The sequence below is a fragment of the Amphiprion ocellaris genome, chromosome 20 (assembly GCF_022539595.1).
Source record: "Amphiprion ocellaris isolate individual 3 ecotype Okinawa chromosome 20, ASM2253959v1, whole genome shotgun sequence".
Lineage (NCBI taxonomy): Eukaryota > Metazoa > Chordata > Actinopteri > Pomacentridae > Amphiprion > Amphiprion ocellaris.
In genome coordinates, this window is record NC_072785.1 from 27,600,003 (window position 1) to 27,617,453 (window position 17,451).

Here is a 17,451-nt window from a genome sequence, read left to right on the forward strand (position 1 = left end):
AACCTCTGATCTGCACTGAAATAGCACATTCAACCATCAAGCATATTTGCACTTCTTGGACTGTTACTTATTTGCACTGATCTGAGTATTCTGCATTAAATCCATCACTTTATCTCATGGTCGTGTTTACATTTCACTCAGTTCTGCTTTTCTTAGTTCTTAGTTGTTGCTCGGCTCTACTTTAGCTCCCTTTGTTTTTTTCTGCCCTTTAATATCTTATTTTCTAAGTCTTTATTTAATGTCTACTGTTGCACGAAGAGAGTAACGAAATTTCGATTCTTGGTATGTCATGTACATATTGAAGAATTGACAATAAAGCTGACTTTGACTTGACTTATTTCCATTGATTGAAGGAGGCAGCACACCATTGGTTCATTTTTGTGCAGAAAAAGAGCCGCATTTAACATCCTCTTTTATGGCAGCAAGCATGTGCAAAGCCTGTTGAAGTAAACCTGGTCTGCAAAGAAAGGTGCTAACCAGCATCATGACACCTATTGTGTAATTTAGGTTTCGTTAAGCCAGCTAACACAAAGACAGCCTAGATATGTGGCTATGAAGCCTGTTTGTACAAAGCAGGATTTGTGGTTAGTGAAGTAATTTTAGGTTTAGCTCTTGAGTTTTGCAGGGCGATGACAGTGATGCACTTCTTACTGGGATATATCACCACGTTAACTTATACTGCACACATAACCAGCTCTGTTGTTCTCAATGCATGGATAGTGAGGGGGTCTCTGAGGAGTTTTTACTGTGTAAACCTGTTTGTTTTCCTGAAGAGCAAATTATACAATATGAGAGATGTACAGTAGATTCTCAGTGGAGGGAACTCTAGTCTTTCTCACTTTATTTTTATCCCTGTTAGCTGCAAACAATTTAAATATAATTGTCCTATAGGCTTTATAGTGGTATAATAATGAGACAGAGACAGATTAAAGCACTAAAGCCTTGTACTTGTTGACCTTATAAGATTTGCAGTGTGCCTAGTTACTGCTTTGAATTGTGCTTCAATATTTGTTCTTTACTTGCTTCCAAGACTGTTTAACATCGCCAGGGTTGCAGTGAGAGCACCTAAGCAGACACATTTTTTGGAACGCAAAATTGAACTTGTAGTTACATCAAGCTATACATTAATGATGGGGCAATGATATTGACAAGCCTGTTAACTTATGCTTTCACAGTCTTGGATTTCTTTTTTTCCTGTACCAGCTTTCCTTCCTGCTTTGGCTGCAGCAGCTGTGTTGCATTTAGGCTGTGTCGTGTTTTTAAATTTCTCATATTGATTTGGGATTATAGTTTGTCCTTCTACGATGAGGAGTTTGCAACTCTATACCTGTCCATTTCTCATCTTTTATGGCTAGGTTTAGGAACTCTGCTGCTTAGCGTGACAGTTTAGCATTATGGTATTTGGTAGGTTTAGTGATGCCTGATAACAAGAAGATATTGCGGACCTGTTGAACTTGCTTTGTAGTACATTTATCATGGTAAATTTGTCATATTCATGCAAACTATGATGGATAAAACCAAAAGAATACTAAAAATCTGCAATTTTAGTTCCTTTTTGACAATATATACAAGGGCTGATAAAGTAAAATGAAGTTTAATAGCTTTGAACTTTATTTTGCCAGATGATTCTGTCGCCATTATATTGCAGGCAAAAGTGGATGTAAAGCTGATTAGTTAGTGACTGACAAAAAGGTTTCCATCAGCGGATAGTCAGTCATTCATGAAGGCTTTGCGAAGTTTCTGCACCTTAACTGCTAAAAGTTTTTTTTGTCATTATGCGTATTTTAATGACAACTATGTGCAGTTTTATTAAAAACCACTAAAGCAGTGACGTTGTTTCATGTAATGCTGCGTGCTCTGGTGAAAGGTCACTGTGATTTTACATTACAGCTTTAAATTCTACTCGACCTGTTGCAGTGAATACTTAACGCACAACACAACAGTTTATATAAGCCAATCATTGGTTTTTGAGGCTTGCTGTTAAGTAGGCAGCGCGTGTGTGTGATAAGTTGCAATTCTCACCAGTTAACACGGGCATGCTTCCTGAATCAAAAGCAAGTGTTCAACAGCTGACAGAGTGATATATGTGGATATATATGTAAGCAGGCCGCCAGTTAAACAGATCGGTTGTGCAACGAGAAATGTAACTGATATTTATATCACTGAGACACTGTTTCGATTTCTGTCGTGGCGCTTGATAAATATGTTTTTTGGCCAGAATGTTTCGTATTCGCTTGTGATGTTTGCATTTCGTTGTCTAGTTACACTGCAAGGACACTCATGTCGGCCTGTTATTTGTGAAAATAACAAATCTGCAGCATGTAGAGTGGAATATGCAAACAAGCGTCACTAGACAACATGATCATCAGTTGAACTGGAACGCTGTATGCTGGACTAATGGTCATCCAACCCTACTTGTCATTCAAAAGCCTCTATTTTGCACAAAAAAACTAAATGGGTCCCCACCAAGTTACGTGGCAAAGTAAGAGAAAATCAAGTTGTTATTCTGCATCATTTAGACAGAGGAGACGAGCGGATTTGCAGGTGGGTTCGGGAAGTGTTTGTGAGTAACGGCCCACACTTTGCTTCTGTCTTGCCTCTGAGCAAGCTGCAGGGTTGGTATGTGCTGCTGTTAGCCCCCGAGGCACAGATTAATTACCTATTTACTTTAATGCAGCTGGAAGCAGTGAAACTGGGGGTGGGTGAAGGGGAGAAAGATGGAAGAAAAGAAGGAGTCGGAAACAAAAAAAGCCACAGCAAGAGGTTAGAGGGAAGAAGAGGCAGAAGCAGCAAGAAAAAGAAGATGGAAGACAGACAGAGCTGGTTTGTTTACTCAAACAACACTAAATTTTTTTTCCCTTTTTGGAGGTTTGGAAAAGAAGGAGGCCGCGCATAAATGAGGCGTTAGGAGAGAACGTAAAGTCAAGTGTTTTGTTTTTTCCGACAGCAGTTACACTCCGGATGACTGAAGCCGAGACGGAGTGTCTGTGGAACTCAAATAATGACTTAAATGAAGTGATTAGTATGGAGGGAAGTCGTGCATACCATAATGCTACTTGTCATGATACGCAGAGAAAAACGCTCAAACAAGAATATAAATTCAGCTCACAGAGAGGAAACCACTTAATGTAAACATTCAAATGCAGTTTGCTTTTTAAACACAAAGCAGCCTGGGAAGTGCTTGAGGAAAAGAACAGTTTAGGCCTGAAATGACATGATAAACACAAGTCTAATTGATGCGTTAACACTTTTGATCTTATTAAAACAGACTCTGGTGTGATTCTAAGCAAACTCTGGTACATTTTGACTGAAATATGAACACAGAACGGAACAAGATATAGAAATATACAAAAAATAGGACAGAATTCTCCAGCATACCTGCTTCTCTGGTCATAAGAGCTATGTTGCCCATTTTATTTCTCAATTCAGTTCAGTTTTGATGTAATATAGTGCCAGTTCACAACAAGCCACTCCAGGGCACTTCACATTGTGAGGTCGAGACCTTATATTATTGCACTGTAGAGAGAAACTCAAGAAATCTAAAGATTCCTTTTGAGCAAGGACTTGGCGACAAGAGTAAACATACCATCATCTATACACACACCCATAAACATATTTAGACCAGTGCAGAACACTGTTTTGGAAACTTTAGTAGGTTCCCTCACAAAATATACATCGTAGAAGCTGTCCGATCCAGTTGTGAAGTTATCCATTTAATGTTTAAATATAGCAAACAAGAAACAAATTCAATATACCAGGGATATACTATTGTTTTCTGGCTTCAAGTAACAACTGAAGTCACACTAAGTAGTCACACAAAGCTGGTTATCAACTTAGTAAGTCAACCCGTGTTTTCTGAATTAGCCGTGAGTGTGTTCTTATAAAAGCTGACTAGTTTCTAAATAGCCCGTTTTAAAATATAATTCAGGTTAAAAGCTATACAAGTGCTGCAGTCAAAGCAGGAAAAAAGGCTGGTAAAAAAGCTGAAGACCATGAGAATGCATTGGTCGATATAAACTGAGCAATATCACTGTCTCATCATTAAGCCACGACTTTATCTGGCTGTAATTACAAATTCCGTGTTAGATTGAATTAACGTGCTGCTTAGATGTAGCCAATTCTAATGGCATGTTTAGCAATTTTGGCCTTCTTCTTTCAGCTGCAACCCTGGTGATGTTAAATGATCTCAGAGGCAAGTAAAGAGCAAATATTTAAATGTAATTCAAACCGGTAAGTAGACTTCTTATGAGGTCAACAAGTGCAAGGTTTAGTGCTTTAATCAGTCTCCGTTATAGGATTATATTGCTATGTAAAGGCCTTTAAAATCACAACAGGGAAAAAAAATAAAGCGAGGAAGACTCCAGTTTCCTCCACCGAGGCTCTCTACCTCATATCTATTCTTGTCAGGGAAAGAAAAGGGTTTAGACTGTCTCTAAAAAGTCTTCCCCCCTCCTCGGAGACTCTCTCACAACTTTCAATAAGCTCCACGGGATCTTTCAGGAACGGTGCTGCCATTTTCCAAAAGAACCAATTGGTCAGTAGGCCGTGTCTTTATACGTCTTAGGTTAGGTTAGGTGTACAGCATCAGTTACTGTGGTGTTGTATCCTGGAGAGAAGTGAACCACAATCAAGACCTTGAAAAACCACAGTTAAACCACAGTACAGGCATTAGTACCGAAGTGGATCTTTTCTGTTTTGATCTGGACCAAGAAAACCAAACGACAAGCCTGAACCCACACCAAAAAAAAAAAAAAAACCAAAAACTGTGCATTTGCAAAAATGAGTAGCTGGCTAGGTCAAAAAAATGTAAATATACTATTAAAAATACAAATACTTATTTAATGAAATGCATATTTTTACTCTATTGGGTAATGAACGCCATGTTTTTCGTTTTTTCTGAAAAATGGCTCTCCATCTCTGTGATGTTTTGATGTATAATGCTGAGGCGAGGTGTAGTCTGGAAGCTGACTGTCTCGCACAATGTTTCCTTTTTTGACACGAGATAAGCCGGGATGTTTATTATATTTATCATGGGATTTGAAGTACGCTCATGATGTTAAAATTGCACTAGGTAGTTTTGCATTTTGGCAGCTCTTAATAGCAATGAGGGATCAGTGTCAGATACAAATTTTATGATTTCAAACCTGAACTAATGCGAGATGACATTAGTAAACTGCACATGCTTTTTTTTATACCGCAGGGACAAGAAAAGGCAAATGATTTAATAGAAATGAAAACACATCTTATGAGCATCAAATACTCACTGTGTTGTCATTAACGAGTTTGTGGTGTGCTTTTTCACAAAGGATAACGCCTGTGTTCGAAGTTATAATCGATTCCAACAATAATTCAGTGTAAAAACAAACCAAATTGAAGGCAATACCCAAACTTATGTAGCTTAATCCACTTCTTTGCTGGTACGCTGTGTGTTTATTTTTTCCAGACATCCATCTAATGTGAAATTCAATTAGTAAACTGCAAATGCTTTTCTTTTTTATACTGCAGAGACAAGGAAAGGCAAATTATTTAATAGTTGTATAAAGACAGCTCAGGAGAGTTTTTGCATGATAGTAAATGGTCTGTATTTATATAGCGCTTTACTATTCACTCATTCACACACATTCACACACTGATGGCGGAAGCTGCCATGCAAGGTGCTAACCACGACCCATCAGGATCAGATCGAACCGGCAACCCTCCAGTTACAAGACGGCCACTCTACCCACCGAGCCCTTTAATAGCATTAAAGCTAAATTCAAGCTATGAAACTTCCTACTCAACAGTATGATTGCAGAGATCAGGGACACAGCAGTTCTTTACAAAATACATCATTAAACTTTAAAGCAGCCTGAACTTCAAGGAACACATCTGAATGTTCTTTTTTGGTTGTCATTGGCATTATAAGACTGTGTGAACACAAAAGCCAGTTAAAAGAATGTTTCGGGTGTATTGTTTGTTTAAAATTAATGTACGCACCTTCAGAGACCCTTAGCAGAACTGAAAGTGCATCAAATACTCACTGTGTGTAGTCTTTCGAAAGGGTTTATCGTGTGTTCTTTCAAGAAGGATGACTCCTCGACTCAGATACAGAAGTTGCAATTGATTCCAACTATAATTCAGTGTGAAAACAAACAAAATGAACTGAAAAAGGTTCTCAAGCGGAGAGACCATTATGTAAGTTTTTGCAGTTAGTCTTTGAGTTTATTATACCCAAACACTCATCTCATATGAAATGATATCAGTCAGTTTCACATGGATTTTTATACCACAGGAACATAAAAAGCCAAATGATTTCATGTTTGTATGAGGACAGCTCGGGAGACTGTTTGCATAATAGCGTTAAAGTTAAATTCAGGCTATGTAGCATCCTACTCAACAGCCTCACTGCAGAGATCACGGCCACAGTCTCTTTACAAAAGACACCATTAAACTTTAAAGCAGCCTGAACTTCAAGGAACACAACTGAATGTTCTTTTTTGGTTGTCATCAGCCCTATAAAGCCGTGTGAGGCACATAAACCAGTTAAAGAATGATTCGGGTGTATTACAACGCAGATTAGATTTCCACACATTTAACAGCATCATCATTTTTACTGATTATGATAGCACTGTACTAACCAAGGTGATTACCGACTCCTGGGAATGCAGTGACACGTATAATATAAAGATGTATCCGATGTTTCCCATAAGCAGACGTGCGCTCCCACGCAGCCGAGCTACTGTACACTGCAGCTGCTCTCATTTCCATGGAAGCTCCCACAACACCTCAGCCAGCTCTTTTCAAAACCCACCACTAATCTCGGCAGTGCATTGTAATGGTGGTATCAGCTCGGCGCCATTCACGACGCCCAGAAAACCATCGTGCATGCTATAGCGTTCACCCTCATCTCCTTAACCAATTCATTTTCTATGGGCCTGTTGTACATAATTAAGTGAGATCACAGATTAGAGAAATGGGATAAGCTGCACTCACCTGTTTGTGTAAAACGGGTGGAAAGAGCACTCACATAAACGCTAAATGATTCAGCTTCGGCGGTCATCCACTTTAAACATGCGTGATCATATGTTTCGTGACCTCGTACATAAACCGCTTATTAAAATGGCACCAGTCGTTCCAGGCTGCTTTGAATTACAGCAGCGGCAGACCTGCACTGTACCGCCGCCTCGTAAATTTCCCTCCAGTAACTCCACAGGAGGTCAAAGTTAACATCCATGCCATGCATCTCGACAAGTCGACTGCCAAAACAACAAAGACGTGATTAATGGATGTTTTTCCACCCTTACAGCATCTCTCCCTCAAACAGAGTAATGACCCCTTTCAAAGATGCAAGCCGGAGCCACAACCCATCATATTCTGAGGAGTGTTCAAATAACAGACTACTTCACCCTTTATCAATTAATCAGTTAACTCAGTGCAGTTAGGAAAAGGTTCTTGTTAAAACACATTAGAAGTTCTGCACCAGTAAAGAAGCTTTTTAATGCACCATTGGCCTGTAGAACTGGCCGAAATTGCTGATCTTTACGAGGATTTTCCACTTCGTGCACCTTTGGTTGGAAGGTAAATACCACCAGTTTGGTTTTCTTTTGGTCTCTGATGCAACAAGTTTGTGACAAACCTTTGTAAAGCAGTAAGGAAATCAGCACTTTAGATTGAAAATAACACAATGGCCAGAAGGGTGTGAAGCTTTAGTTCTTTTACATCCACCGTAGTTGAACAGTGTGGCAATTTCAGCAACATTTTGGGCCAGTGTATCTAAAGGATGCTATAGTTTCTGCATTAAATATGCATGAAACCACCTTCAGAGACACTTAGTGGAGTACACAACTGAAATGTGTCTTTTGAGCATCAAATGCTCTCTCTATGTAGTCTTTAAAAGGGTTTATAGTGTGATAATTCATGAACAATTCTATATTTAAAAAAAGGTTTTTACACTTAATGCTGCATGTAAATTATATCCAAAAAGCCATAAAAAGGCAATAGTTAAAATATGCTAGTAGTGTATTTGCCTGTTCTGGAGTGTCTGCAACTTACTAAACATGCTGTAATGGCACAGAAGAATGTCACACTGCAGGAGCGCTTGAAGAAGTTTCCAGGGGAATACTTGTTTTTTTCTTTTTTTTGCACTGACTGCATTTGAATGTTCCACAGCTGCCGCAACAAGTACAGTCGCTGTGTTTCACAAGGGTGCAAAAAACTAACTTTTCACAAAGAGATGAATTTTCTTTGGATGCCATAATGCCATATTTTTTTGCCTCATTGTGCACAAATTCCAGACTGACCATTCTGTGTATTGTGATTGAAATGGGCTTCCTGGAAACTGGACTTCTGCACCTCCTGTTAGCTCCATTTTAGGGCTTTAAATGACAAGAGACATCAGCTTGCACAGGTCTTTATAGAGAAAGTGTTTTTATTGGCTGTTCTACAAATCAGATGCATGTGCATTTAGAAAGTCTGATTCAACGGCGGAATATCCTGCAGGAAAAGTTCGCTGTACTACAATATAACCCAAGAAAAGGTAGACAGATTTAACAGAAAAAGAAAGAGGACAAAAGCCCTAAACAAGAACAAGACGTCATGTAGACGGAGCACAGTTATGGTTGGGCATGCAGACCAACTGTAGGGTGTGAAATACTCTGTCGGTCGTGTCACATGGATAAGTTTGTTTTTCCTTCATGCAAAGTTAATGTGCATATCACTGAACAGCATGGTTCTGATCTGAAACTTGGGAATATAGTGACTACTCATGGAACTCGTTGGTGAGCTTCTGTATCTGTTGTGCATGCTAACTAGTGGGGACCATGCTGTGCAGTTGGCTATGGTTAACTGATTGCAGTGGACAGACTTGCTAATTAGTATTACATTGGGACCTCATTTGATTTAGAAATCAACCCCTCCCACATCTGTCTTTTTTGTGGCAAATTCACACAGGATAAACAAAGTTTGTGTTTTCGTCTAATTTACTGATTATATGTGCAGATATGATGTGAAAGTTCCTTACTGCATGCTGCCATAAAGGTCATCCATCTAATCATCCTGTGAGATTTTGCTCTTCTAATGGATTTGCTCTTTCTTTGAATGGGTCTCTATACTGTGTAGTGACATGAGCCTCCTTAATTTTCACCCAAAATACCATCCAAACTTTCACACATAATTACCATCACAGCTTCCATAATTCTCAAGCGAGAAAGAGGCAGAAACAAGACGAGGGGAAAACTAAAAATCCTTACAAAATAAATTAAAAATGAGCCCAAATCACAGAGCTGCTGCACGCGATTCGTGTTATCACAGGATGTCTGTGTTGGGCAAAATGTGGTAAATAATTTGCGATGGAATTTCTAGTTTACAAATTATGGACATGACAGGATAAAGATCCTAGACAACCTCTACAATTATTTCAAATCACTAGTGGTCTGTAGATGATGCTAGTCTGCAGTGAAAAGGGCTTAAAAAAAGCGAGTGCAATAATAAATGCAGTAAACCATGTGTTGAGGACGCCTGCATCCAGTAACTGAGTCGTGTACAGTTGAGCTGCTAACTTTACTTTCCTGTAATACCTAAATGTGTTGCAGTGATTGGTTAGACTTTGTGGACAGATTTACCTGAAGGTAATGAGTTGAATGTTATTAATAGTTTACCCTTTTGCTAACTTTGCTTAGTCAAGTTCTCGTGGCCGTGGCTAATTCAGATTCATGCTCATATTTAATACCAAGCTTGTGTTGCATATGAAGTCTGTGCATTTGCCCATGCTCTTTTATTTGCCTTTTTTCCAGTGTCTGCCTCCCACGGCTTTAATGCTTTTACACAGACTCAGTCACTCATTCATTTCAGATGCATTGTGCAGGAGAATGGTGCCAACGCAACTGAACATGTCACTGTCCAAACACTAACAGATTCGCACAGCACATTTAAAATTTAGATGTGTAATGCTGAATATTACAGAATCAGTTGAGAGGCTGGGAAAAAGAATCCACAGTCTGAGTGCACTCAGCTCACAGTGGCTCCAGCGAAGAGCAGCTCACGATTGTGGTTGTACTGGGAAACTTTGGGTTGTAAATGTGCGTGAGTGTGTAGCATGCTCAGCAAGTCTCCTCTGAATAAATAATGGCTTGCCAAAAAACACGCTGACAGAGATTTAACATAAAAACATGTGTATACTGTTCTTCCCATACATTTTGCCACCGGATGCAATTTGTCGACCTCCACACCCAGCGACTGCTTAGCAGTTAAGTTGGGAATAACCTGCGCTTTGTGACGGGTTGTTAGCTTGCACTCCAAGGCCATTAATATTTTATATGACAGCTTGGTGAGAGTCAAACTCACCAGGAGACACAACTACAGGGACTTTGCAAACTAATGAGCGGCCAGAGGAGCTGAGCGTTATCATGGCCGTATTGACTGCGAGGTCGCTGGGGAAGAAAAACACACACATGATGATGGATTGGGAAATAATGCAGTCAAAAAAATAAAAAGACGGTTCTGAAAGGGGCTTTTCACAGAGGTGGCTCATTACCGGGGAAGTCGGTGCGAGCATGGGCACTGAGGGAGGCAGAGATGGACAAAGTGGAGGAAGGATGGATGGAAGGCAAGGGAGAGAGAGCCGAACGGAGGGAGGGAAGAGACAGATGGACCGGGGGGTGATGGCAGCACTGAGAATGGCAGGCATGAGGCTAGGGAGGAAGATGGTGAGGAAGGCTGGGAGTCAGGTGAGAGAGGGATCACCCCAGATGTAGGGAGGGAGTACTGGGAAGATGGATAGATGGATGAAGAGGAAGGAACAGTAATTACAGGCCTTGCTGTGCGGTTGGAGAGATGGAGGAGCCCCTTTTTCAGTGCTGCCACTCTGCATTAACCCAGCAGAATGAAATATTCAGCCATTAGGCCTTGGCTGAAACACATCCACAGCCTGGGCTCATGCAACATTTAAACACCATTCATGTTCTATTCATTACAAGCAGGCCTATTACATATAATCATCATTTTGGTTTAGTTTGTTCTTCAAGACACACGTTTTTGTTTTGTCATCTGTAAATGCAGCGCTGCGTCTGCACTCCATCTAGAGGTGAGAGTGGTAAGTCAATACCGACTCCCAATTAGGCCCTGAAATCATTTGTAAACATTGCCTGGGATTTGATTTCCTCAAACCACACAGAAGGATGAAATGCTTCTCTGCCTCCCCTTTGTGTCTCCTTTTCCTTCCAGAGTCGGAAGTAACGACAGTGAACCGCTGCCTGGATGCTGCCAAGGCGTGCAACATAGATGAGACATGTCAGAAGCTTCGTACAGAGTATGTCTCGGCCTGCATCCAGCCGTCAGCCCGCTCGGGGCCGTGTAACCGACCGAAGTGCAACAAGGCGCTGAGGAAGTTCTTTGACCGTGTTCCCCCCGACTACACCCATGAGCTGCTGTTTTGTCCCTGCACTGACACGGCCTGCGCAGAGCGCCGCAGGCAAACCATCGTCCCGTCCTGCTCCTACGAAGACAAAGACAAGCCCAACTGCCTGGCTCAGCTGCGGATCTGCAAGGCGGACTACGTGTGCAGGTAGAAATTACAAAATGTTGTCTGACAAGCTGCCTGCTGCAAGGAACATTTTACCCTTGGTTTCTTGAGTTACAGCACACATCTCACTGTGTTTGCACAATTTGCAACTCCTGTTTAAAGGTTCGCAAAGGTCTTTTTTTGCACGTCATTGCAAATCATGTGCACTTTAAAGCTGAAACATTTTCCAAGCATCACGGTCATTAGATGCTGGTTTCATACTGTTTGGTAACATAGCTGATCCAATACAGCAAACACTGATTGACCTGGAGAGTCCTGGTGCATTGAAGTGCTGCTCTGAAGCTCTGATGTCCAAGACTCGAAGCTGAGGTAAATGTTTTTTGACAGTTAGAGACAGACAGTAAACTCCCACATAAATGGAGAAACAAGCTTTGATGCACTGTTTCAGCTTATCGAGTTCTATTGTTTAACTTGTTGGCAAACACTTGCCTGAGGTTACCGACACATCCAGGATCCTGTTTGATCTGAGAGCTCTCGAGAAAACTGTCTGGGTCTCTTTGTCTTGTCGTCTGTTTTTACCAGCCCCTTTTTTTTAGCTTTGACTTTACGCTGTTTCACACTGTAAAAATCAAAATCACATTAATTCTAAACGGTGCACAGCCGAGCAAAGAGCTGCTGAACGGCATTACGATCACGCAGGAAGTAGGGAAGGGCATGACAAGAATAATGTGACCGGTAGTTTCTTACATTAAAGCTGCAGTAATTGATGTTTGGCCACTAGCTGACAAACAAACAGCCCAGGCAGCTCTTATAAAGTGGTTGGCTAATGTGTTAGCAAACAGCCCTGCTTACACATCCAGCAGACATAGAGCCGTTGCCATTAATTCGAGTAGTGCTTCAGTCCAGCTGGTGACTTTAAGTTGAGTGTTGTCTCTTCTTATAGCCCTGTTGGGTCCACTAGTCCTCTCAGAAAAATAAAATGACAAATTAAAGGTAAAACCAACATGAAGCGTCTTAGTAAGTTGTTGGGCTGTCAGATCCTGCCAGGACAGCTTTGGTGCACCTTTGCAAGTTTTTATAACTGTTCTGGAGAAATGGGACAATATTCTTTCAAAGGTTATTCCCTCATTTGGTGTTATAATGACTGTCTAATGTGTCGGAGATCAGGTGACAGCGAAGGCCATAACATTAAAACCACCGGGGCTCTTTGTCGTTTTCTTGAAACTATTCCTGAACGGTTTTTTTTTGTAATGTAGCTGGGCGCATTGCATTGGAAGGCCGCTCAAATTGAAGAGTGTTGTGCACATGTGGAAGTGTGCTTTGCCCGTGTTAGTAGGTGGTACATATTAGAAAGATTTCCACTTTCCACCGTAGGAACAATGTAGATAGTTGCACAAAATTTTGCATGTTCGGCGGCAGGAACCATAACTGCTGTAGAACCTCTTTTAGGGCCATTTTTAAGGGGAAATAAGTGCCTAGTGGACCTGAAAAGTTGCTGTTTCTGGACATATTTTGCTCCTGTCACATTTTTATTCAATGTGGGCTCATTTTTCACTGCATTATAAAGTCTGCCACCATTATGGAAACAGTAGAAATGTGGCTAAAAGTAGAGAGGGCTCAAAAGTTAATTTTGCGCTGTTAAAATAAGTTGAATCAACATGTATGATATTTATCCAAATGCCCGCAGATGTTACTGAAAAAATGGTGACTCAACATATTTGAGATATTTTACTGTTTACATTTTCATGACCTCTATCAAATTGGCCACGTTTCCACATGACTCTGCACAGCAGCTCGAAATAGATAAATCTCAGTGCTGAATGTTTCTTCCAACAATTTACTGACAACTTGTTCTGGTGTAGACTTTTTTTAAGATGCTGCATTTTATTGATCAAGGATGTTTTCTTTTCTTCTCTTAATTTATTTCTATACTTGTCTCTCCTCTGCTGCCGATGAATAGTCCCTGAATTTTTGTAATATAAGCGTTGATCACAGCTGAGTCACGCCAATAGTTTCTTTTTGAGGTATAGAATGAGGTGATTCTGATTAAATATCACAATATTAAGGTTGCATTTGTTCAGTTTTCCAGACACATCACACAGGATATGTTCAAGGATCATCAGAAAGTAGAAAATCCAACGATTCTTACCGCTTTTATCGTTTCTGGCAAATGAACGGCATCATTTTGCTGATTCTTTTTTTAAAGACAGCATGCCTTTTAAACATGCCAGTGAGTTTTGGGGTTCGGTTTGAAGTTAAAGCATTACACATGCTCACTTGGTTTAATGTAAATCTAAAAAAATCTTGATTAATGCAGCTTCATCAGCATTTAAAACGGCTAAATTTCATGGCAAACATCACCATAGTGAGTGGATTTGCTCAAATGTCTTGCTGACTATTTAGGAAGCACGGAATCCAAAATAAAGTGAGTAATCATAGCTTTGCTGCTTCATATAATACACTTTATTTACTGTCCTTTTTCAGAACAATGTGCTTTGCAAAATAGGAATTGTTTATAGACATTTATGAATAGTCAAAGATACATAAACACGCCTTGAACAACTGTAGTAGTTTATTGTCCTCTTAGTGACTAAACTGACTACTTTGCTAACGGACAGTTGTTTACAAGTTTTGAGCAAAAGCAATAGTATCTGCTTGTGTTTAAAATGAAGAGTTTTGTTGACGTGGCGGCCCTGCATACTGACTTCCCCTCAGGACAATAAATGGCATTGTGTATCTGGGAAGATAGGTCTGGCTGGTGTGATATGTTCATTTAGATTTAATTAGTCAGTTGTGTTTAATTAATTCAATTGTTATACTCATTAACTGTGTTTAATTAGTTCAATTTAAATCTGCATTCATTTTCTGAGGGAGGCAGCCAGGCAACAAGCAGCCATGTGAAATTGTCATTATTAGTGCAGCCATTATCATCTGGGATTCACAGGCGAGGATCCTGCCAGGGCGCTGAGAAAACATTTATTAACGTACGGCCAAGACATCATCAGGATCCGTAAGTAGTTTTCAGAAAACTGACCCTCTGTGCAAGATAAGTTATTAGAGTAAGCATATTTATTCAGCGTTTAATCCCTGTGTATGAGACACAGATGAAAACAAAGATTTCATTCAAATTTAAATGGACCGTAAACCGGCCAATCAGAAAGCTAACAGTGTCTTATGAGGGCATTAAGATTCACATGGTGTTTCTCTCAGGAACATGGAGTTCTCAGACCCATCCAGTCAGCTCCTCTGTCTGACAGCAAACGGTCGCCAGCATTTAATCTAGTTCCTCTTCAAATGTCAGGAAGACAAAGGGCTTCATCTGTCACAGCTATCGATCAGGCATTATTCTCCACCGCCGCCCCGATAGATAGAGCGTCTCAAGGCCCCTGCGCAGCCCACCAATCCTGCACCAGTCAGCTGGCATTAGCTGGCAGCCTGCGGAGGATGCTTTCACTTAGTGCACAGCCTATGAGTTTTACGCACATCATTACTATGACATGACAAACGAGGGCAGAGCGGCGAGTTGTGGTGCCCCGAGGGGATCCCGTCGCAAATGCCAGTCGACGGGGGCCAATGATGTGATATGATGGCCGATAGCCTTGTATGATGATGATGCTGAAGAGGCTAGATGTCTGGGCGGCTGGCAGGAAAGGTAAAGGCGGGAGGGGAGGAGAAGCGGCTGTGGGAGGAAGTATTTATATGGAAGATCCATATTTGTCTAATCTCCTCACGGCCAGGCCTGCCAGACAGCGCCCACGGTATTTAGAGAGCAGAGCCAAGGCCTATCTTTGCCCCTCATTGACTCTTTACAGTCTGGCAGCCTTCCAGAAGACAACTGGCCTGGGAACGAGGCTAAGAAAGAAAAAAGAGGGATGAATGTCACCAGGGGTGACTGGAGTCGGGGTTGAAGTGCTGCAGAAGGGAGGCATTGCAGGGCGGCGGGAGTTGATGTAGGAGTACGGGTGGGTAACATTGTGGGTTTCAGATCCTGTTGTTGAGAGAAAGCACCAGCGCTGGCCGCCACTCAGTGACATGATGTGTGCTGCAGCCAACTAAATGATGGATGGCATGTTATTGCTCCCACAGGTCTCGCTGGGCACAGTTCCAGTATGATTGCCAGCCCTCGGAGCAGAGCGCCAGTGGCTGCAAGCAGGAGAACTACGGAGCATGTCTACTTGCATACACCGGCCTGATAGGTAAGAACTAAATCTTTTACGCTCCGGCTCTGGCTCACCCACCTTCCTGTGATGGATCGGGAACAAAAAGGTTTTCGAGGGAGGAAGGCGGAGAGCAGACAAGTGCAATGAACAGGACTCAAAAGAATGAATCTAGGATTGCGATGAGAAGCGGGCTTCAATGATCGATGGAGTGCTGATTAATGTGGCTGCAGCGTGCCCCGCCAAATCGTTGGCATTATAAGTAGTGCAATTACAACTATTGACTGATGTTTTGAGAGAATTATCCCGACGTGGCGATGAGTGGGAGCGGCAGAGGCGTAGGACACGGCTTATTGTGCTTTAGATAAAAACTTAACAACAGGTCACGTAATGCACAAAAGGATGTTAAACACCTCTCAGTTCAAACATGTCATTATAGGACAACAATACCACACTGAACATCTGCAAAAAAGAGGACAGAAAAAGGTTTGTGTGGAAGTGAAGGAGGCAGATAAAGGAAGCTGTGCAGGAGTGATTGGCCATTGTAGGCAACTGAAGCAGAAGTGAGACTCCGAGGTGTTGTTGTTTGGAAGTCTGGAACCCAGAAAATCAATTGAGCTAAATCTGAACGTTTTTTTTTTTGTTTTTTTTTTGGCCACACAGCCTCAAAAGTGCAGCAATTTTATTCCTCACCCTTTAAAAATACAAGCTGCAAAGCTATATTAACCTTCCTGGAGAATGGCTTCCCAATCATTTCCTGCTGAAAAGCTCCAAATGTAGAAAAAAATAAAAGTAGAAAAAAATAAAAATAAAAAAAGAATGCAGCATTTGTGATGGTGCCTGGATTTATGCTTGCATTTATCAGAGCCCGCCAAGTTCCCTGCAGCGATGGATATGCATGTTTGGGAAATTTATACAACTAGAAGAAAAGCAACTTGCTGTTTGGACCTGATCTGTTGGAGAATCAACAAATAAGACTCAGTGAGAGATCAAGAGGAAGATGTCATACAAACTAGCAGCTCTGGGTCTTTTTTTCATGTTTATGAAACCACGTTTTGAACAAGTGTTTTTAACCAATGCTGCTTTGAAAACAAGAGGTACACAAATAGAGCCCTATCATGACTCATGTCCATGCCAAATTGTGATTTACAGTGATTATTTATTTGACCAGCAGCATTCTTCTGCCTGGAAATAACACAAACTTTGTGTTAAAGGTGTTTATGACACATTTTAACTGTTTGTTTGTTTGTTTTGTTTTACGTTTTTACATAAAATGCCTTGTCCAAAACCATTTATACCCTATATATACATATACTGTCACACTGATCTATTGCAGAGCCTTTATTTGCAAACAGTCCTTGTAATTGCCAGTTCTCAGTCTCCAATGGGATTTTGTTCCACTCCTCTTTTCTGATGATCTTCTCTACAGATTCTTGATGGGATTCAGATCTGGACTAAATGTTCATACGGTTTTCTGCTCACCATCTCTCAACCACTTTAGCTGTATTTTTTGGACCATTGCCTTGTAGGAGGTTTCTCTGCCTGCTTTTTTTCCTCAAGAATCTTATTGCCATCGTCTTTTCTCAAGATGCTTTGACAAAGTCATCTGGTCCATCGATTTAAAAACAACCCTATAAGATCACATTCCCACCACCATATTTGACCAAAGAACGGTGTTCTTGGGGATGAATGCTTCTCCTTTCTGTTTCCAAACAAAAGCCACATCTTTATATCTAAACAAATCCATTTTCAGCTCATCTGACCACCATTCTGATGACCAAAAGCTTTCTTTTTGCC

General features: G+C 41.0%; 1 protein-coding gene across 1 annotated transcript in view; it reads left to right on the forward strand.

Moving 5' to 3' along the window:
* gfra4a (GDNF family receptor alpha 4a) overlaps positions 1–17,451 on the forward strand; it is a 206,079-nt gene that overhangs the window by 154,111 nt on the left and 34,517 nt on the right. Inside the window, exons 4-5 of the mRNA XM_055006067.1 lie at positions 11,200–11,539; positions 15,584–15,693. Of these exons, the coding sequence (XP_054862042.1) occupies positions 11,200–11,539; positions 15,584–15,693 (450 nt within the window). The remainder of the gene's footprint in view (positions 1–11,199; positions 11,540–15,583; positions 15,694–17,451) is intronic.